This window comes from Arachis ipaensis, chromosome B6, assembly GCF_059453495.1.
Source record: "Arachis ipaensis isolate K30076 ecotype BB chromosome B6, ASM5945349v1, whole genome shotgun sequence".
Lineage (NCBI taxonomy): Eukaryota > Viridiplantae > Streptophyta > Magnoliopsida > Fabales > Fabaceae > Arachis > Arachis ipaensis.
In genome coordinates, this window is record NC_142441.1 from 1,838,403 (window position 1) to 1,861,686 (window position 23,284).

Here is a 23,284-nt window from a genome sequence, read left to right on the forward strand (position 1 = left end):
TCTTTTATTGAGTTCTTTTGGGACACTTGGGAAGTTGATTGAACAATAATATATTATTATGTTTATATAACACTACTATAAAAAAATCATTTAAAAGATACAGTTTTAAATTTTTAATAGTAAAGACATTAAAATTTTAAAAAATTCTCTCCCCATTATATCCAAATAAAGAACACATCTTCACACTCACACATATCCTGAAATTGAAGGTCAACAATTACAAAATTGGAGGAGAAAATGGGTAAGAATTCACATGCTCATTGCTATAGACAGGAACATAATTTAACTATACTTTCAATTTTACACATTTATTTTTTTTTTTTCTTCTCTTTTTCTTCGTGGTGTGTAAACCAATCACTATTCATTGCAAGCCAATGTTACATTACAGGTTCCATTTCCCAAAAGACACACACACACATACAAAAAAGGGTGTTGTTGACACTCTTTTAAGTGTGTCATCATGGCTCATGACTATTAACTCTGCTGTGCAGTTCCAACATTTCTTGGTGGTTAGGGTCCACAGAGAGTGCGGCACGACAATCTCTGAGTGCACCCAACACATCTCCTTTGTGTTCATGGAATGCTGCCCTTAGATGCAAGAGGTGTAAATCAGCTTTAAATGCAATGGCTCTGGAAAGTTCAGCGATCGCCTCGTCTTCCTTTCGGTTGTCCATCAACACTACAAACACCATACCACATGTGTAAATCAAACAAAGTGAAACAACACGCACACTTTCATTTTCAGCACTACCGAAAGATGCTTATTGCGCATACTTCGGGCTGACATACTCCTTATCTACCATTGGATCGGGCGTGGATCCTAGTTAAGTAGAGTCCACACCCCATCCAATAGAAGATGGATGGTATGTCAACTTAGAGAATGATGATAACTAAGTTAAATAACTATATTCATGAAATCTATGTAACATTGGAATAGAGCAGCACTAAGCATGGTAGTGACAAGTTCCAAAAAATTTTTTGGTCTATATAATTTTGAAGACATAATCTCCAAAGGCTATTGTCCGTGGAGGCAGTTCCTTGGCCAGAACCAACAACATGTGGATACAACAAATAAGGCCGTAGAGATGTGGTCCAAAGTGATGTCAAGTGGTCCTAAGAAACTTACAAGATACACAGCACAAACAATGATGGGGAAAGAGAGACAAACATAGAGAAAATGAAAACCAGCCCCACAACAGCCAACGACTTTTCTCCACAAAAATTTTAATTTGTTATGCTAAATTAGGACTAAATTCCCACAGTGGTCCTTGAGATTCACAACTTTCATCATTTTAGTCTTTTAGATTCAAAATTCACTATACTGGTCCTCGAGATTCAGTTCCATGCACCATATTGGTCCCTGGATCCTTTCTGGTGTTGACTCAACGAACGGAATACTAAACTAGCTCTGACAAAATTGAAGTTGTTTTGGAGAATGAAGGGAGATATAATGATTTGTACATCATATAAACTCTTCTTCGTCTTCTCATTTTTACCCAAAACGAAACGACACTGTTTAGCCCTGTGTCCAGTATGACAAGTCAGAGCCAGCTCAGCACTTAGATCCAGGGACTAATATGGTGCCCAAAACTAGATCTCGGAGTCCAGTATATTCATTTACTGCTCTGTGAAGGTTATTAACCAATAACCATTTCTCTTTAGAATGAAAAATATTTGCAATTAATTTATGTTTCTCCCAATAAAGTGAGGAAAAATGTTTACCAGCAGCACGGTATCTGTAAGGATACACCCGAAGTGGATCTAATCTAGTCACCATCTCCAGGTCTGCCTGTGCAAGTTCCCGGTCGCAGTATTCCGACCTCTTCTCGAAGGCAGATGCATTGTTTTTTGCCTTCTGAATCAGTTCAGTCATCTCTTTATAGGCAGCAGCCTTATCTTGTTTGAGATAATGAACACGAGCAAGACCCTGATGGGCTCGGGTATGCCGGATTTTAAGGGCATTGATATAGCAATCAGCTGCTGAGTCATACTTCTGACAGTCAACAAAAACACTTCCAAGATTGTTCAGTGCCTGAAAAAGTAAATAGAACAATTGTAAAACTACAATGATGGTAACTTCAAACTTATCCTTGTATATCACTTAAGATTTTAATGTTAGTATAACCAACAACTCAAACAACAGAACTTCATAGACTGCATCCACATGGGTGAAGATGAAAGAGATGAACACAGCATCTAGACAAGTCAGCTTCCTAGTGAATGATGGAGGAAAACGGGCAACCGAAAACTAGAAGGAATTAATGATCAAATTTTAATATCAAGTCCACTAGCCCAATATTGGGGATAAGATGAGAAACCAACCAAAAATCCAGGGTGAAATGAACATAATTCCATGGGCTGAATGAATTGCATATAACTGAAACGATCAGAATTCCATATAGTTATCGACTACAGTAAGGAGTAAAAAGATTATGATCAAACAGTTATAATATCTGGATGAAACCATGAGACTGTAAATTGCTCATGCTTCAAGTCTGTGAATGTTTCTTAGGCTAGGCCCTAAGGGGGAACATCTTAGTTATATATAACAAGAGCTTCCATCTAACAACTTATTCTACTTAGAAATTGGAAGTGTGCATGCAAAGCTAGTGGCTATTAAGTAGTGAAATATTTCCTAGAAGTGGTAAAACAGAACCATACCTGACCTTTGCGCAAGTTATCTGAAGGACACTTCAAGGCATCCTCCAAAAGCGAGATAACAGTTGCAGAACAGGATGAATCTAGACTAGAGTCGGCCAGTGCATAAGCCTTCAAGAAGAAGGCCTCAAAAGACCTTTTAATACTAATAGACTCTTCGGCTTTATGGAGCCCTTCCTCATAATGGCCTGTGTCATACAAGATCCACCCCTCATATACGAGCCGTTCGTGCTCACTTGATGCGTGTTGCCGGGCTAATTGTAAACTCCGCATGGCTGCTTCAGGACAGTTCAGCCTAAATCAAAGAAATATGTCAGAGTCACAAAACATTGATCTGTTGATCTGTTGTTGATGTCATGCATCTTAATTGTTTTCATATATTGCAAACCCCGTTTACCACATCAGGTACCTTACCTTAATACACTTGATGATAAGTTATTTCAAGACTTCTAACAATTGATGACAGTTAAGAAACATGCATAACATTCAGTATTGGGTTACAATGATGGCATGGAGATGAACTTATGACCTATAGCATACTTCTCAAGCAGTTCCTAGTGGCTTCGATATATTCAAAACATACCTCAAGAGAAGCAATGACTGTCTGAAGTATAAAACACCTTTCGCTGCATCAGATTCGAGCATCTGGTAGATAACAGATAGAGATCCAATATCATCAACTGCAGACCAACAATCGTATAACCGTGCCCAACAGTCTGCTGTTGTCCAAGGTTCCACATGCTCACGCACTAGAGTACAGAGTTGGGATGCAGCAACACGTCCCTCGAACATTCTATAGTCCGGACGCAGAGTAAGAATAGCTTGGATATCACAAAGAGCTGCTTTGTAGTCCTCACGAGTCAGATAAATAAAGAAACGAAGTTCCAGGCATTCTAATGAAAGTTTGAACCCAAGAATCCGATTGATTTCTTCTAGTGCGGCTTGAGCATTCTGTGTCCTCATTAAACTGGAAGCCCTATACATATAAGGATATATAAGAGTAGGGTCTAGATCAGTTGCTTTCTCAAGGTCCTCCCACCTTATATCACCATCACAATATAGTGATCTCTCCTGGTACATCCATCCGAGTGGAGTAACCGAGGCAATCACTGAGCTGAGCTTCTCATAAGATAAAAGCTTCTCGCCCTTTAAATAGTCCAGTCTAGCTAAACCTGCAATGGAATACATATGGCCTACTTTTACAGCCCCCTCAAACAAACCACGCGCTTCATCATATTCTTTCCTCAAGAATCTTACACATCCTAACTGATGAAAAGCGAGCAATCTCTGCTTGTCATTTTCAGAGAAATCAACTAACCTTTCAAGGAGATGAGCTGTTGTGTCTGAACTAGAATTAAGGTTCATAGAAACTTCACTTAAGAAGCAGAATAGTGCAAACAATCCTGGCCCAACCATGACTTCGAGCTGCTGCCTATTAGCATGAATAAATATATCCACCACACGATTGTCATTCAAACAGTTTGGAAGATCACGTAAGAGGACTTGTAGACAAGAAGCAGCAAGGATGACAGAGTTTTCATCAAGAGCATATTCCATGAGCTCCACAGCATCTTCTTTGGAGGAAACTAAAGATGCAAGTCTTCTATCACAAGCATCTTTGAGTCTTTCACAACAATACTTATTTGCAAAAACTAATATCTCCAACAAAAGATTTGGAGGAAGCTCAGGTAAACTTCCAGCCAAACTAAAATAACTTATTGCCCTCATACCTGAAATAGATATATTGTTTTCGGACAAATCTATAGTATCTGACAGTGATTCACTGAAATACCCTTTTAGCATTGCATGGAATGGTACTGAAAGTTCAGAAATCTTTTGTCTATCACATACTATCTTCTCATTTTCGATTGTGAATATTACATATTGCGATACATCACTCTTGTTGGTCAAAATTCCCTCCTGGGAACTTACGTTTCTATCAAACTGAAGATGAGATGCAACATCTACAGGCCCAAACTCCTTTGCACATTTACCACAAGTGCTTAGCAAGTCAGCTATTAGTTCTTCCCCTTGCTTTTCATACTTCAACCACGCCCCAAAGATAATCTTCTCATGAACAGTGTTGGCTCTCTGCCAAGCTCCCCGGAGACTTCTTCGCATCAACTTAACTTCCCCAAGGCCCCTGAAGACCTGGTATTGTAACAGAAATAGATTTGACCTCTCCTGAGGAGGACATGACTCAAGTTCTTCATGGATTTGAGCTAAGACCTCCACATAATCAATGGGTTTATAGAATGGCAGTATAGGTGGCTGTGGAACCTTGATTAGGGATTCTCTATGGTATTTCAAAAGAAAACAACACACCACCAAACACACACACACACACACACACACACGCAAAAAAGAAACTCAATTAATTGAATCTGCAAGAAGCTAAGGTTCAAATAGAAATTTAGGAACAGAGAAACTTACATTGAGGCAGAAGAGGAATGTGATGACAGCTTGGGAAGTTTCCCTCTTTCAATATGAAGCCAAGACTGTGGATTTAAGGCATTTGGGTGTGCTTCTTTACATGAATCAGCAGTGAAGAAAGTCCTCATGGGGCATAAAACATGAACCAAGTCCCAGATCTCCGCAATGAATTTTCTTCTTCACAAAAATCAAAACTTTACAAATAGTGGGCACATTCCCACTACCCCAAGCTCATGAATTTCCAAACCCCAAAAATTGCAGCAACACTTGTTTTTAATAGACAGAAAGAACAATAAATCTCAAAACAAAAGGCCTTTACTTTGATGAGCAAGATGCAAATAAAACCAATAAAGGAAGAATAATGGGCTATTGATCCAATCTAGAGAATCCATTGGATAATTGTTCTCTGCTTAAGCTTATGCATTCAGTTTGAGCTGAAAATAATGAGTACCCAGAAATAGGGTGAGAAAGATCTACAGCAGAAAAAGATGTAACTCACCGAACAAGTGCTGAATCTGCAGAGGGAAGGAAATCAAGCTATGTATCAAAGGGTGATTGTTTGTTTCAGAGCATATATTAGAGATGAAAGTGAGAGGGAATAGCGAATCATAATTGAAAAGATAAAATAAAAATTGGAACTTTAACTAACTTTGTAGTTGTTTTTTGTGTTTGGTGAAAGGGAAAGTGTCTCAGAGTGGCTCTCCTTCCGTTGGAAGAATCTTACATACAAATTGCAGACACTGTTTGTTCATCTTTCTTGTACTTGCAAAAAAAAAATTGAAACATGGAACTGTTCCGCTAAATTCAAAAAGCTTCCATTTTTTTTGGATGTAATTGATTTTTAATAATAACCGTATAAACTACCCACAAATTCACTTTTTACTTAATTTTTTTACATTATATATTTGTATGAATTTATTAAAAAAAAAACAGATATTATCAAAATAAAAATAAGAATAAAGTATTGTTTTTGTTCCCAACGTTTGGGGTAAATCCTATTTGTGTCCCTAACGTTTAAATCGTTCTATTTGTATCCCTAACGTTTGTAAAAGTGATTCAATGTTACTTTGCCGTCAATTACACATCATGAGCGCTTTAGTTTGAGTTTTAAAAATCTCTTCTTGAAGTTAGAATACAAATGTCTAGGATAGAATCGATGATCTACTACGAAAAATAACTCATCAAATGTTGAAATTAATTCCTACAACATTTACATAATTCACTTTTATAGGGACATAATTGAATTTAAATATAAATAGTGGATATAATATTAAAACCAAACACATCTAAATGAGACCTAAGTGAGAATGAATACATCCAAGGTGAGAATAATTGAAAAATATAATCTGATTTGTTAGTATAATTGAGAGTAGGATAACATTGAATACTTTTATAAACGTTAAGGATACAAATAGGACGATTTAAACGTTAGGGACACAAATAGGACTTATCCCAAACGTTGGGGACAAAAATTATACTTTACTCTAAAAATAATATTATCATTTTTTTAAATAATTATTCGAAGGTGAAAACTCAGGTGCAGTCGACTTCACGTGAAGTTGATAGTCAATAGTTGTTAGATAAAAATTTTGTCAAATCAATCAAATCATCTAACGACTCTCAATTATCTTCACGTAAAGTTGACTACACCTAAGTTTTCACGTTATTCAAAATTGAATTAGAAAAAAGAGTAAAATATTTTTTAAAAGAGATTTTAAAATATTTGTTCATTTAAAAATTGATGTAATTCAAACAAATTCACCTCAAATAAAATGACAAAATGTGGGAAAAAAACGTGATGATGAGCAAATTTTTAAAATGTTGGTTTTAGAATTAGAAGATGAACAAAATAATTAAAAATGATAAATACGAACCACATAATAATTACATGTTATGGATAATGAGAGGAGAAAATTGTCATAATCTACACATCATGCGTTCGCGTCGCATCACAATTCTTAATTAGTGCCGTCTTTATTTTTCCTTTATTTGCTTGATTGAAGTTGAAACTTGATGTTTGAATATTTCTACCTGCCATCAACAATAGTAGTAACAAATTCTTCTTAATAAATAAATAGGAAAATAATAAACATGTTTTACCGACTCACCAATCATTTTCAAGCACGTTCATTGTAAGAAAATCCAATGTGTAAACAACTTTGGAAATGTAGTCATTGTTGTGTATCTAATCAATATCGAGTTTCTTAAACTACCATCCAAAATCAACTTGGTTGAATGGTAAATAATTTCATCATCTTTCAATACAATTGATTATCTTAAAATCACTTTTAAATTAAAGTATCTAGACGTAAATTAATTATTACATAATTTTCTATTTTAAAAAATATCATAAAAATAAGAAAATTTTTTTTTTGAAAATAAATTCCATTTTTCAGCGTTAACAAATGTATCACGGAAGGTCAAAGTGTCAAACTATAACATAACAAATAAACATGAAATAGTAATATTCTCTTCTCTTATATATATATATATAGAATGTATCATATGAGAATGGTATTTTTATATGAGAAGATGAGAATATATTTATAATTATTGGATTAGTTTTAATAGATGAAATTAAATATACATAATAAATAATATATAATTAATATATTTAATATAATAATTAAATTCATAAGAGAGAATATATTTAATAACCATTATATTTATAGCTATTATCTTTGATTTTCTTAAAATATACCTAATAAATAAATTAAAATAATTAAAATTCACGTAAGTACATAGCTATAAAAATAACATAATTTAAAAAACGTATACAAGCAATGTTCTTTTAAAAAATTGTGTGTGTTAAATAATTTTGATATTTTTCTATAAACGTATCCACCACCTTCTATTTTTTATTTTCTAATAATTAAACAATATAGACCAAAGAACAAATTAAACATACACTATTATAATTATTATTATTCACGTAATATTGTTTACATAAAAAATATATTATTATTATTATACAAATAATTTATCATAGTCATCTTAAAAAAAAATATTCCAAAAAAATATTACATTAAAAAAATTATATTATCAAATTAATTCACTATCTTTCTATCATATTAAAATAATATTCTAAGAAATTATATTATAAAAAATTGTATGTTCAAAAATATTAGACTTAATTAATATAATTTTTTTGTTTATTTAGTGTTATAAATGGATATAGATTATTAAATATATTTTTCAATAATTAAATAATTTAATAGTATTTTTTAGTGATTTATTCTATATAAATAAAAATAAGTAGCAGTGGAACATGTCACCCAAATATTTAAAAAAAATAAGAAATAGAAAACGGCAGTGAGAATTACTATCCCAATTCTAAATTAAATATTTTGTTCAATATGGTTATTAATGTATGTTTGTTTCTTATCAAAACAAACAACTAACAATAATAATTATAATAGTGTATGTTTAATTTGTCCTCTGGTCTATATTACTTAATTATTAAAAAAAATGAAAAATGGAAGGCGGCGATTATGTTTATAAAAAATTATCAGAATTATTTAAGACACACAATTTTTTTTTAAAATATTGCCTTTATGTTTTTTAAATTATGTTATTTTATAGTTATGTGAATTTTAATTATTTTAATTTATTTATTAGGTATATTTTAAGAAAATCAAAGATAATAGCTAAAATATAATGGTTATTAAATATATTCTCTCTCATGAATTTAATTATTATATTAAATGTATTAGTTGTATATCATTTATTAGAACTTTTTCTTTTTAATATTGTATTATTAGAGGTGAAATCCTTCATCATGAATTAAACTGTGTGTAACCAAAATCATCAAATATTTTTGCATTTCACATTAAAATTATCCATATATAAAAATTTTAGCCTCATTTATTATGTATGTTTAATTTCATTCATTGAAACTAATCCAATGGCTATAAATGCATTCGCATATAATACATCCTATATATATATATATATATATATTCCATAATATTCCTAACTTGACAGATCAATGACTAATTTATCGTAAATTTAAATTTTATTTAAAAGTTTATTGCTGCAATAAATTATTGCATGTGATTAACTTGACCATTCGACCATTTATATATATATATATATATATATATATAATATATATATATATATCGAAAATGTTTAGTAACCAAAGAAAATCAGTAAAAAACAGCCATAATTTGCCTTATTTAACATTCATTAATTGTTGCGACAATTAATTAATGCTAAATAAAACAAATTCTAGCTGTTTTTTTGTTGTCTACCTAGCATTACCCTATATATATATCTTTTAATTTCTCATTCTGGAACGTACTCAACTTGCTCTAACTTGGTAGGAGCAAGACCCGGATCCTTCAAAATAATTTCCAGATCCTCAAACTGGGCCTTTAAATAGGCCCTCAAGAATGCAACAACCAATCCAGCCACAGTCTTCCTCATCAACTCCCTGGGGCCCACACCATTCTTACACAAACACTTTGATATCACTCCATCAATGATCCCAGAAATATCATCATCCAACATGTCCATGTGACCATATTCTTTGGCAACAAAATGTGCACAAGGTGGCTTGCACTCTCTGTAGAACTCCTCATGGTTCACACCATCAGGTGCACATGCCATCATCGTGAAGCTATTGGGCTCTGGGCCTAGCCCAGTTCCAATCACCAAAACCGGTATTCCCAAATTAAAGGATCTGGGCTCATATGTGAGGATATGAGGAAGTGTTCTACACATTTTGCATTTGCTTAGGCCTGCCACAGGGTCTATGCCTATGAGCACTGAAAACTTGAGCTTTGTTTGGACATAACCAAGTGCCACGGCAAAAGCAGTTTTTCCACCTCTGCTATGGCCCGCTAGAACCAGGCTATCCAATTGGGCTTCCACGTTTTCAGGAAGCAAAGGTTGAAGGCCCTCAGCTATCCAATCCACAATACTCCCAGCCCATTTTACTTCGCTGGGCCCAAACATAGGTATGCCGGCTGAAAACTAATTACAAGTGTACACCAAAAAAAAAAAAAAACTAATTCACAAGTGTAATTCAATATCAGAATACACATCAAGCTTCTCTAAAATTTAAAAAATATATATAAAATAATAAAATAATATTTTAATAATTCTTATATAAAATTAATGAAAAAAAAATGAAATTTAGATGAACCAACTAAAACTCATGATATTACTTTTCAACGAAATATAATGTGCTTACTTATAATCAATAAAATTTCAGAATTTTCTATGAATTAGACCATCTTTGGATGAGCTTTTAAAAAAAAATATCTTTTTTTGAGTTATCTTTTTTTAAAAGATCTTATGAAAAAGTAAAAGTAATTTTATGTTTGGGTTTTTCATCTAAAAAGATCTTTTTATCTATCAATTATGTTTGGGTATAACAATATAAAAGTACATTTTTGTTTATTTATTACATGAAAAACATCTTTTTTTAAGGAAAAAATATCTTTTAAAAAAAATGTAAATTACAAATTTTCAAAAAAAATATTTTTTTTTATTTTTCTAGTGCTTTTACTTTTACTACTAAAAATTTGCCAAACACATTAAAAAATAAAAAAATATCTTTTTTCATTGAAAAAAAAATCTTTTTTTTTTATCAAAATAATAACGCGCAAACAAGCACTTAATAGAGCATGAAGTTTTCTTATATACAAAATCTTATTTCTTATTGTGGTCAGTGTATAAAATAAATGTTTAAAGTTTCAAATTTAAGAAATTACTACTAAAAAATGAATGAATGGTGAAATTTATAATGATTTTTTTTTTCCGATTAGAACCGACTCCATGTTGCAATCAAGTTAAGTACAGTGGAAGAAAAATTATTTTGATGAGAAGGAAATTTCACATAAGACTTACCATGCTCTTTAGTCTTTATTTTGTTTTCTTCTTGTTTTGCAGTTTAGTAATTAAGAGGAAACTCACACCGGAAGGAATCTGATTAATTTTCATAATTAAGATATTTTTCCCCTTAATATAACTTTCATCAAATTAGTAATTTCTCTTAACTTTCACTTTATCATTTGTTTATAAAGCACAACAGAAATGCTTCGTATACAAGTATACAACTACTTAAGCATTGTATTTTTATTTTAAAAAAGAAAAATTAAGCTTGATAAGAGGTTCTTTTAGAAGCAATGTTTTTGTGATGATATGCAATTAAGTATTGATAAAAATTTACATGTAATTGTCTTTATATGAAGTTGATAATAAAAAATTATTAGCTTCTAATTTAGTTAAACATGTTAAATCATCTCATCATTCTTAACTATTAACTTCACCCGAAAATAAATGCACACGAATCTACACTTTAAGTATTTGATGAAAAAAACTAAACAACAGTTGTCTCTGAAATATTTTTTTGTGACAAAATAATGACGTAATTAGACGGAAATTACGCTGAAAGCCACACTATACTGATAAATTTTAGTGTCCAAATAGAATATAAACGACGTACTTTAGGATATTTTAAAGGGTTTTAACTACGTCATTATTTTGTCACCAAAAAATATATTAAGAACGACTGTTATTAAGTTATGACACAATTTTAAGTTCAAGAATGACATTAAATTCAAAGACAAATTCAAGAACCGTTTTCAGTATTAACTCTACATAAACCGTACATTTTAGCGAGAGAGAGAGATTTATATACGAACCAGCTGAGGAGCAACAAGTATGAAACCATGTGAAGCAATGTGACCAAGGAGCTTAGAGTAGCAGGTGTTTTGAAGGCAGAAGCCATGGCAGAACAATATCACAGGGTATGTTCCTGGTACGGTTGGAGATAAAACTAGCAAAGGTTTTGGGGATGAATCAACATTCACATTCTTCCAATGGATTTCTCCTTCTTCAAAAACATTTGTGGCCATCACACCAAGAACAACAAGGATAAGATTATTAGGAGGGACAAACTCATATATATTGCTGTTACTTTGGAACAACGCATGGTGTAATCAACTTGCATTCATCGTCAAATATGTGGCTGCAATAATCTTGTCTAATATGATTTACCTAAGATATTTTAGGGAGAAGGATATAATTTTTTTATTGGGATAATAGTTGAATTAATCTTTGAAAGATAAAGTATTTTTTAAATTTGTTTTTATAAATTTTTTTTAATTAAATTGGTCTTTTAAAAATTACGAATTAATCATATTTATCTAATAATATAAATAATTTAATTTGATTACTTTAGGAGTTCTACTTAGGGGTAGAAACAGGGCAAGTCAGGTCAGGCTTTGTTCTTAACAGGCCTAGTGTGTCATGTAGTCAATTGGTCTGAGCTTAGGGATGGCAAAACTCCCCGAAACGTGTAGTCAATTGGCCTGAGCTTAGGGATGACAAAACTCCCCGAAACGTGGGGATCCCTGCGGGGACTGCCTCGAATGGGGATCCGATTGTGGGGAATTTTTCCCGTGGGGATGAGGATGGGGGACAAAATTCCCCCGAAGCAGGCACCGGGACCGAGCGGGGATTCTCGCCCCGTCTCCGCTATTTATGAATTTCCTGAATTATTCTTAATAGTTTATTTCTCATATATATTTTTCAGTCATTTCTCACACACATATATATAGAAACCCTAAACTCCTAATCTTTATTTGCATAACCCTTCTTCAATTTAGAGATCCCTAACGCTGTCCATACTCCATCTAACCTCTCTGCAGCCACCCTCTCACCACCCTTCTCACCGCATCGTCACACCTCACCATGCCATCACCCTTATCGCGTCATAATTTCTATTTGCGGCGTTCCTTTTCGTAACCCTGCCGTCGTATCCATTCTCCTCTCTGTTGCCGCGTCTCCCACATCGTCCACTGCTTTGTCCTTTGGCTCGTCGTTGCGTCCCCTATTACGTCATTTCGAAATAAGTCACCATCGTGTTATTTAGACTTTTTGTATAAAATCTTGCAGTTTTTGTATAAGATAGATACTTGTAGCTCTATTCATATGAAAATTAACAATTAGTTAGAACTATTATGTAGATGGGAAATGGGGTCCTCGCGGGGAATGGAGCCCCGTGGGGAATGGGGATGGGGAGCAATATTCTCCCACGGCGGAGAATGGGGACGGAGATGGGGAGCAAATTTGAGGGCGGGGATGGGGAGCAGGGAGGCATCATCCCCCGCCCCCGCCCTGTCCCGTTGACATCCTTACTTGAGCTTGCCTGTTATAGGCTTTTTTTAAAGTACTAAGTCTAGCCTGTTATACAGACTGGCCTGACCTGAAACTTATTAAAAAGTCTGATAATTTTTTTTACAAAAATAAAAATATTATTTAAAAAAATTATTTTTTAATAAACATATTCATATATAATATGTCATATTTAATATTTATAATAAATATAATAAATTTAAAATATCTCATAATTTTGTTAATAATTAAAAAATTATTTATATATATAATTTTATATTAACAGACCCAGGCAAGTCTGACAGGCCAATAAATCTAATTAGTGAGCCTGGACCTGGCCTAGTAACATAATAAGGCTTTTATAAGAGCTTGAGCGTATGCCTATTTTATAACAGGTCAGAGCAGGCCAGACCAAACACAGGCCAGACTACAGGCCACCTGGCAGGCCGCCTGGCCTTTTTTCACCCCTCACTTCCACTTCCAATACACATCCAAACAATTTTACATCAAAGTTCATGAGTAAATACCCATAGTCGTCCTTGAGATTCGCGTAAATACTCAATGTAATCCTCAAGATCCCGATTTTCCCATTTTAGTCCTCCAGATAGAGTTCCGAGTACTCAAAGTGGTCCCTAGGCATATTTCTGGTGATGAGTCATCACCGGAGCGCTGACATGGCCTCTGTTTGCCACGCTGGAGGGATCCAACAGCTATCTGAGCTGGCCAATTTCTAATTTGTACCCACATTGGTCCCTCCTTTTATATTTAACCCTAAATCCCCAAATTTTTGTAAACTTCGTCTCTTCTTCTTGTTCATCGCACTCTTCTCATTCTTCTATCGGGGGCTGTTACTCATGTCGATGATAGGTGGGAGTAGCACTGCAGGTGAAAGCTCTGTTCGTTCCCCTAAGATCACGAGCCTCAAAAGTACCAATTTGCTCAAGCTTCTTGTCAATTGTAACGTCCACTCTACTAATGTAGAAAGCAGCAGAACTTTAAACTTTGAGAGATCAGCCACCTCAGAAGTTTTAAGACCATCCAAGTAAGCATCGATTACTGTTTCGTATTGAGCGAGACAGAATATAAGCTGTTAAAAAATACACAAAAACAATGAGTATATTGTTGCTTCTGTAAGCCGCAAGGATAAAATTTGGTGACATCATAATGCGCATAACTGCAGTGACATTTAAACTTATTACACTTTGAATTACGTTTCTAACAGTCAACGAATTTCTGTATCACAAGTCTGAATCTTTTTTCTCAATATGAAAGATCAGAATAATGTGTTCAACAATTTGATTCAATAGAATTTACTCAAATTTTTTTATCTAGAGTTTATACCTTTGGCTTAATCACAAGAGATAAAGTAGATAAAAAAGTATATCACAACCTACTTCAAATCTATATTTTATGCAAAACATTATGTATTGAAAATCAAGTACAAAAGAAAACTTACCTCAACTGTTCACTGTAAGCATTTGATAAAGTTATGGCTCTTTCAAAATTCTGCCAAGTAAGAAGATTGTAAAAGAATTAAAAATGCAATACACAAAAGAAGTTTGCTGTTACAGATGAAGATGAAGATAAATCATAAAGTACCGCGTGGTTGCTAGTAACACCCCTGATTCCAGCAGCAACGAATGGAGGAAGCAAATCAGAAATTTTGATACAGGGTAAGCAATTTTCTTAACAAAATTAAATTTGATAGCTAAATTAAATTCAAAGCATCTGAAATTTTGTAGTGATCTAGTTGGAACCGGACGAGAATGCTAACCAAGAGCAGAAGATCGGGGCTGCCAGAATGGTGCGGTTGTGAAGGTAATGAAGGTGTCTGAAATCGTTCATAAAAGAAGTTGTATTGTTGGGTCGATGGATAGTCTGTATGAGAAGGTACAAGTGTTAAGCAAAGAATGACGGGGATGTGGGAGATTATGGGCCAAAGCTGTGGATCCTTCATCTGACATCGTTTGCCCAGAAAAGGGTTTTTCCAGATGTTGAGTTGTATTAGAGAGGCAGGCAGCTTTTTTCCTTCCATATTCTTCAACTTGGGACAATCAGCAGTGGCTAAATGATGGAGGGAGGTGAGGTGAGGTGAGGAGAGTGCGATGAACAAGAAGAAGAGATGAAGTTTACGAGAATTTGGGGATATAGGGTTAGATATAAAGGGAGGGACCAATGTGGGTACAAATTGAAAATTGGACCCTCCAACGTGGCAAACAGAGGCCACGTCAGTGCTCCGGTGATGACTCATCACCAGAAATATGCCCAAGGACCACTTTGAGTACTCGGAGCTCTATCTGGAGGACTAAAATGGAAAAATTGGGATCTTGAGGATTACATTGAGTATTTACGCGAATCTCAGGGACGATTATGGGTATTTACTCCAAAGTTCATCCAAATTATTTAGTTTACGCTGCCAACTTCGTCTTTTTCTTCTTCTTTCTCCTCCTTCTCCTTTTTCTTAATCTTTTTTTCATTGTCGTCATTGTCACCACCATCATACCACCATATTCATTTCCTCCTCCTATTTCTTTTTTATTTGAATTTTTTTTATCTCCTCCTTCCTTTTCTTCTTCCGCCTCCATAATCATTATCATCATCACTAACAACACCAACAGTTTGCTAACATCTTTATTGATTTTGATTCTCTGTAGAGATCGAACGAACCGAAAATATTATCAAAATGAAACTATTATATAATACCAAATGAATCGAAAATGATCCATTATATAAATTCAAATTCAGAAACACTTGCGTCTCGAATGAACCGAAAATATTATCAAAACAAAACTATTGTATAATATCAAATGAATCAAAAATTGTCCATTATATAAATTTGAATTCAGAAATACTTGCATCTCGAATGACAATAACGATGATGATGATGATGATGATGATGATGATGATGATGATGATGATGATGATGATGATGATGACGACAATGATGATAATGATAGAGGAGAAGGATGAAAAGAAAGGAGTCGAAATTCTAATAGAAAGAGGAGGAAAAAGAGAAAGAAATGTTGTTGGTGATGTGAAATTGAAAAATAATAAAAAAAAAGAGGAGAAGAAGAAAAAAAAGACGTAACATCTAGAATAAAAAAGAAAAAAAAACACAAAAAAAAAGAATAAAAAAAACACATAATTCAAATTATTTAAATAAATTTAAATATAAAATTACTTGGACGTAGAGAATTACTCTTACTTTAATGTCTTTTATTGTTGAAAAGACATAAAAACACCTCAGCTTGGATATAATTAATGGCACTAGAATTTTTATACTGAAAATTTTTATTTTTATTTTGAGAATATTCGCTTAATAGCTCAAGAGGGAAGAAGTAATGTCTTTCTTTTGTCTTTTTCCTTTTTCCTTTTCTATTCTTCTTTTTTCCTAAAAAATGTTTTTTTTTTTTTTTTTTTAAGTGGGGGAGGTAGATTTAAAATGTGAAGTTTTGCTTAGTAAAAAATCAGTAACAGTATAATAGGACTAATCATTTCATATGTAATTACTATAGTAAATATGGATTTAACTAAAAAGGTTAAATTTTATGTTTTGATAATAAAAAAAATGAGTCCACAAATAATAAATTTATACAAATTTATTATTTGTAAGAATATTATTTTTTTAACAATAATATAATAATGGCAAATTAAAAGTATATCTCTTGATATTTGCTAAAACTTGACTCTTTTATTTCTAAGATTTAAATAAGAATATACCTTGCACTCTTGCATTTTATAACATAACATTAAACAATTTTAGAAATATCACACTAAACTTTTCTTCAATAGAGATAAATGTCAATTTTAACCTAATAATACACTAGTTTATCTTGTATGATCGATCGGTTTGTGAACGTGTAAACTTTTTGTTAGTTTAATACGTATTATTAGAGATTTTATTCTCTTCGATATAATACAAAATTCTTAAATCATATTTAATTACAACTACCTGTTTATTTTTTTAATTATATCTTTTTCTTATTCTTTAATTATTTAATTGAGTGAATATCTCATTCGATTCTTGATAATTATCTCGAAATGATAACGAGGCAAAAAAAAAAACATCCAGTTCGATCCTTGATCTTTTATTTTTGGGACTAATCAGCTCTTGTGTCAAAAAAAATAATATTGACTTTTTTTTTTGCATAAAAATCTCGTTGTTCTTTCGAAATAATTATCAGGGACTAAGTTAAATTTTTTTTTTTGTCAAAAATCTCATTGTCTTTCGAGATAATTATCAGACCTGTTTTAAATTTTTCTCTAATCAATTAACATATAAGAATAATAATTTTTTCTACACAGCATTATGTATAAAAATTTCTCTAACCATTATTATATATTGATTCTTAGTAGCCTTCTGCATGGACTAAACTTGATCATTATTTTTCACTGAAAAATGAGTTAGAATTGGCTGGACCAAAAAACAAAAAAAAAGTTTTGAAGTGGCTCAAAAGACAATTCAAGCCCCACACACAATCTTAGAATCTTGTCGAATATGATGTCAAGTTGTATATTTTTATTGGTTAATTGATTAAGTTTTTGGTTTTAATATCTTTAAAAAGAATAACTTCTAGTGGACCACATTTTTATATTCTCTTTAATGTTGCATTGATTGGAGTAGTTATTAGAAAATTAACTGTGAGATGAAAAAATAAATATACAAATACAAATTCTTCTACCACATTCTTTTTTATTCTTTTAAGGAAAAAAGAAAGAGAGAGAGGAGAAGGTAAGAATAATCCATGACAATCATAAAAATTTTACCTTTTTTTTTAGTATGCAATAATGAGAAAAAAAAAATATATTATATTCAAATAAAAAATTAATTATTAAATCAGTTAATATATATTTATATAATTTAATTCATTTTAAATATATATTTTATATTAGTAATTAATTTTGATAAATATACATATATATTTAATATAATTGATAAAAAATAATCACGTTAAAATAACGATATAAATTTGAAAAATAATATGATATGAAGTAACAAATTAGTATTTAAAAGTATAATTAAAAATATAAATTAAAAGCTTGAAAGTTGAGAATGAAGTTTAAAAAATATTTTTTATTATTAATTATTAGATATAAAATACAAGGTATATATAGATTAATATATTTTTTATTTTTAAACACTACTTAAAACATTTTAATCCTTAAAGTTAATTCAAATATTAGTTTATACAATCTTCTGAAATATACATTATTTTAAGCATTTAGTATTAAGTCCAACACATTTAGTCCAATAGACCAATACTATATTTTTATTCAATATTTTTAAATATTATTAATTAATTATTTATAAAAAATAATAAATTACGCTACTTTTTTGATATTGCTCAATAAATAACTTAGCATGAGATGTTAGGGTTGTCAAACGGGCTAACCCGGTCCGTTAAGCTCGCGAGTTAAATAGGCTGGCTCATTTAAATTTGTTTTATTTTCGGGTCATAATTTTTTAGTTTGGACCGTTTATGGTCAATCTGATTGGTTAAACGGGCCAATCCATTTATCCTTTTATTTTATTTTTTGAAAAATATTTTGACAAAAAATACTATTTTTAGGTAAAAAATCTTTTAAAAATATTTTTTTTAGTTGATGGGTCGAATTTTCGGATTGAATCGGGAGAGATATCGACTAAAAGTGCTTTTTTTTTTAAAATAAAAAAAAATAAACGGCCACTCATTTAGCCCGCGGGCTAACCCGTTTAACCCGTCATTTTTTCGGGTTAATCGAGCTCAACCCGTTTAGCCCGAAATTTAAACGGGTTTAATTTTAAAAGTAAATTCTGCTTATTTAAATAGATAAACAGATTGACCCAATAAATTTAACCCATTTCAACAGCTCTGTAAGATGTTTATTTTTTATGATAATCAACAATAAACAAACAATATTCTCAATAAACCAACAAATTTTAAATATAAATAAAATTTCCAAGCGTAATCTCCTTGACATTGGATTTAATTTGACTATATATTAAATTTACAGTACTTGCAAATATTGTATGATCATATTAATCACCATAAATAATTTTTTTCCATGGGAGAAATTTTAAATAGGATTGATGGATTTTAATTTAAATTCGAAATATCTATCAAAGTGAGTAATATTTCCTTAACTAACTATTGAGTAATAATACCAATAAATTATATCTTAAATGGCATAATTTCTTTATATTTAGACTTAGACTTAGTTTAGTAAAATTTTTTGAAGAGATATTTGTGCTTTTTAAAAGCTCAAACTCCTTATTTTGTGTTTGGTAAATAAAAAAGATTATGTACTTGTGTTTGCAGTTTTTAAAAGATCGGGGTACTTTTCAAAGTTGGCTTGTACTTTTCAAAATTTAAAAGTCTAATATAACTTCATATATTAACTAATTTTCAAATTTAATACTTACATTTATGTCTATTATAGTATTTTTAAATTTTAAAAGCTATTTTACCAAACACAATTGATGTTGTTTGTGTTTATTAAAAGTTATTTTTGATTTGATTTACCAAATATTAATGCTACAACTTTTAAAAAGTCATCTTTTAAAAAGTCATCTTTTAAAAGTTAACTTTTATAAGCTACTCTTGAAAAGTAAAAGCTTTACCAAACTAAACGTTAGTTTGGTAAAGTTTTTTGAGGAGGTACTTATGCTTTTTAAAAGCTCAAACTCCTTATTTTATGTTTGGTAAATCAAAATGATCATGTTAGAAGATCGGGTATTTTTAAAAGCACCTAAGATTAGGGGTGCACATGACCCGACCCGGTCCCGAACACTTTAGGGGCTAATTTGGTGTGATTTCATCAAGTTTAGGGCCGAGTAAAGGTCTCAAAAATAGACCCGGTCATTATTTCGGGTCGGGTCCGGGCCATAGCTCGGGTCACCCGAAGTCGGCCCGGTGGTCCGGTCATCATACACAATTAATATTTTGTGTTATTAGTGATGGATCATGACTATTCTTATGTGGAATTTAAGTATTGTAAACCTTAATATTTTGTGTTATTAGTCATTATAAGACTATAAGTTAATGTTTTATGTTTAGAATGCATAATACTTTAGACTAATGCATAATATTGTGTTATTTGTATTGATTTAAATATTTGGTATTATTAGACAATATTAGTATTGATTGTGGTTATGCTTTAGTATTGATTGTGATTATGCTTTAATTTTGAGGAAGGGTTGGTTCTTATTATATTTTTCTAAGTGAATTTTACCATGTTAAATAATAGTTGGAGTCTTGAAAATTTGGATATTTTTACATGTTAGCTTACAAGAAGGTATCAATGTAATGTAATGTTAACGGCCCGATTTTCATCCGGTATAATTGTGGCTTGAAAGTATATTGGTTTCATCGGGTCAATGGCCGGGTTCGGCTCTAATAAATAGACCCAGTGTATATTTCGGGTCGGATATGGGTCATATCAAACCCGACTTCACCCAACCCATGGGCACCCCTACTTAAGATAGAGCTTTTTAAGGATGGCTTGTGTTTTTTAAAATTTAAAAGTCTAATATAACCTCATATGTTAACTAATTTTTAAATTTAATGTTTATATTTATGTCTATTATAATATTTTTAAATTTTAAAAGCTATTTTACCAAACGTAATTAATATTGTTTGAGTTTATTAAAATCTATTTTTGATTTAATTTACCAAATATAAATTCTACAATTTTTAAAAAATTATATTTTAAAAATTAACTTTTATAAATTATTTTTAAAGAAAAAACTTTACCAAAACCTTATTAGCTAAGAGTTATGGTTTCGAATTTTCCTGTTTTTAGTAAAAAAAAAAAAACTATTGAACAATAATAATTATAATTAAATGCGGATAAGAATTAAGAAGATTTAACAGTAAAAGGAAAGATTTGAAGTTAAGAGAAAGAAAGAAGGGAAAAGAGTGAACGAGAAAGTTGTATTCTGTTTAATCGGTTACCCTTTTCCCTCCCTTGGCGGTTTAAGTATCTCTCCTTCTTTCTTTCTTTCTTTCTTCGCTTTTCAACCAATAAACAAAACAACGAACCCTAATGATTCCAAAAACCGACGTAGAGCAGGGTGGTGGCAGTGCCGCCGCCGCCGGTGCCGGTGCCGGAGAGAGGCCTTTGTATCCGATGATGCTCGAGAGCCCGCAGCTACGGTGGTCCTTCATACGCAAGGTGTACTGTATAATCGCCTTCCAGCTTCTGATCACAATCGCCGTGGCCTCCGTCGTGGTCTTCGTTCGTCCAATTGCGCACTTCTTCGTCGGTTCCACCGCCGGCCTCGCTCTCTACATCGTTCTGCTCATCGCTCCTTTCATAAGTAACTACCTTTCTTTCTTTCTTTCTTCCTTCGTTTTTTACGTTCCCTGTTTTCATTCATTGTTTCAATTTGCTTTTGCAGCGTTGTGCCCGCTTTTTTATTACCACAAGAGACACCCTATCAATTACATCCTCCTCTTCATTTTCACCGTTACTATTTCTTTCGCCATTGGACTCACTTGTGCTTTTACTAGCGGTAATTTACCTTCCCTTAACACATTCCTCTGTCTTTCGCTCTTTAGTTCTTCATTTATTTGTTATATAATTCATCAAGGTATTTTTGTGCGTTTCTCTGTTACAAAATTATTGATTTTTAGCGTGTTCATAACATTTTTGGTTAATGTATAATGTTTTTTGAATTATGCATGGCAAAAGAAATATGATAAAGTTAGAAATCAATTTGGGATTTCAGTTGTCACTTGTTACTACTTGTCTCTCTTATTATGTTGGCTAGTTTCTCCCAAGTTTCAAATTTTTGCACCTTAATGTAATGAGGTTGGAAACTTGATACAGGGAAAGTCATTCTAGAATCTGTGATATTGACTACTACAGTAGTGATCGGCTTGACTCTCTACACATTCTGGGCTGCAAGGAGAGGCCATGATTTCAGTTTCCTCGGCCCCTTCTTGTTCGGAGCTTTGCTAGTTCTTATGGTCTTTGCCCTCATTCAGGTACTACTTTCTGTTTGGCCTCTTCATTGTGTATTGCATCATTAGGATTGGTCAACATTATTTGTGTTCTAATCTCATAAAATGTTCATTTTTCCTTACAGATTCTGTTTCCACTTGGTAAGATTTCAATGATGATCTATGGTTGCGTGGCCTCAATCATATTCTGTGGATACATAGTATATGACACAGACAACCTTATCAAGAGGTTCACCTATGACGAATACATATGGGCTTCAGTCTCCTTGTATCTAGACATCGTCAACCTCTTCATGTCTCTGCTTACTGTTTTTAGAGCTGCTGAATGAGTATATATAGTTGCAGCAGCATGCGCTTCACTGCTTGGTACATGTCTGTTATTTTCCATGTTAATGGTCAATTTAAACGCTACTGATGAATAGTTAGTTTAGACAATAGAATTTTGCACTGGTTGTAAAAATATTTAGGATTGTTAACCTTGCTTGTGGTTTTTCTCTTTCTTATGCTTTAACGCGTTCTTGGAGTATTTTGAAAGAAATTTCAATGTAGTCTCGTGAATGTTTTTGCTCCATTTTTCATCTATTCGGTAAAAGAAAATTTCTCGGGATAGATTTGTGAAATCCATGTCTAATGGTCGTTACTGTAATATATATGCATGGTGAATATTGACCAGCATAGGAACTTTGTCAAGCCTCAAAATTTTCGTGGTTGATGGGTATTGGTGGTGTGATTTGATTCTTCAGAGTTGCCAACTCAGCAGACCAAGCTGTTTTCTAGCTTTATTTTTGCATCTCATTTTATTCGTTGTTGAGTTGGCTTTGGGCTGTTCCTCCATTACCAATGGATTCTAAGCTTTTTCTAGAAGGGAAAAGGGCCTTGCTTTACTCTCCGTTTTCCTACATATTTTTTTTGGGTGGGGTGGGGCCCCTTTGTTTCACTTTGGATTCTATATGATGTTCCATTTTGATGCAAACAAACCCTCAGTCAAAACAACTCTTGTAGAGGAAATTAAGACAAATTCCAGAGATGGAAATGAACAGTTATGTTATGACTTATTAATTAGACCATATAGTGACTCAGAATAGCTGTTGCATAAAAATTCTTAGAATTATAGGGACTTG

At 32.3% G+C, this 23,284-nt stretch overlaps 3 protein-coding genes across 8 annotated transcripts; 1 reads left to right on the forward strand and 2 right to left on the reverse strand.

Annotated features, from left to right (window-relative positions):
• Window positions 1–238: 238 nt before the first annotated feature.
• Window positions 239–5,925, reverse strand: EOL1 (ETO1-like 1). 6 transcript variants are annotated; one of them, XR_015885890.1, is made up of 6 exons: window positions 5,741–5,922; window positions 5,092–5,606; window positions 3,242–4,954; window positions 2,667–2,953; window positions 1,723–2,032; window positions 239–679 (listed from the first exon to the last, which is right to left on the reverse strand). XR_015885890.1 is itself a non-coding variant. In XM_088490217.1 (6 exons), the coding sequence occupies exons 2-6, from the start codon at window positions 5,217–5,219 to the stop codon at window positions 459–461; spliced, it is 2,664 nt and encodes an 887-aa protein (XP_088346343.1). In that variant the 5' UTR covers window positions 5,220–5,606; window positions 5,741–5,925; the 3' UTR covers window positions 239–458. The 6 variants fall into 6 exon arrangements, 3 of the variants coding, with proteins under 3 accessions (XP_088346343.1, XP_016204669.1, XP_016204667.1); XR_015885891.1 differs by having other exon boundaries at window positions 5,092–5,357; window positions 5,591–5,819; XM_088490217.1 differs by having other exon boundaries at window positions 2,662–2,953; window positions 5,741–5,925.
• A 3,219-nt stretch (window positions 5,926–9,144) lies between these two features.
• Window positions 9,145–12,055, reverse strand: CLH1 (chlorophyllase 1). The gene is made up of 2 exons (XM_088489405.1): window positions 11,745–12,055; window positions 9,145–10,068 (listed from the first exon to the last, which is right to left on the reverse strand). Exons 1-2 carry the CDS (start codon window positions 11,955–11,957, stop codon window positions 9,379–9,381), a joined length of 903 nt encoding a protein of 300 aa, XP_088345531.1. The 5' UTR covers window positions 11,958–12,055; the 3' UTR covers window positions 9,145–9,378.
• Window positions 12,056–21,060: 9,005 nt separating this feature from the next.
• LOC107647874 (protein LIFEGUARD 4) lies at window positions 21,061–22,783 on the forward strand. The gene is made up of 4 exons (XM_016351921.3): window positions 21,061–21,517; window positions 21,599–21,712; window positions 22,030–22,187; window positions 22,289–22,783. Exons 1-4 carry the CDS (start codon window positions 21,244–21,246, stop codon window positions 22,490–22,492), a joined length of 750 nt encoding a protein of 249 aa, XP_016207407.1. The 5' UTR covers window positions 21,061–21,243; the 3' UTR covers window positions 22,493–22,783.
• Window positions 22,784–23,284: the final 501 nt, after the last annotated feature.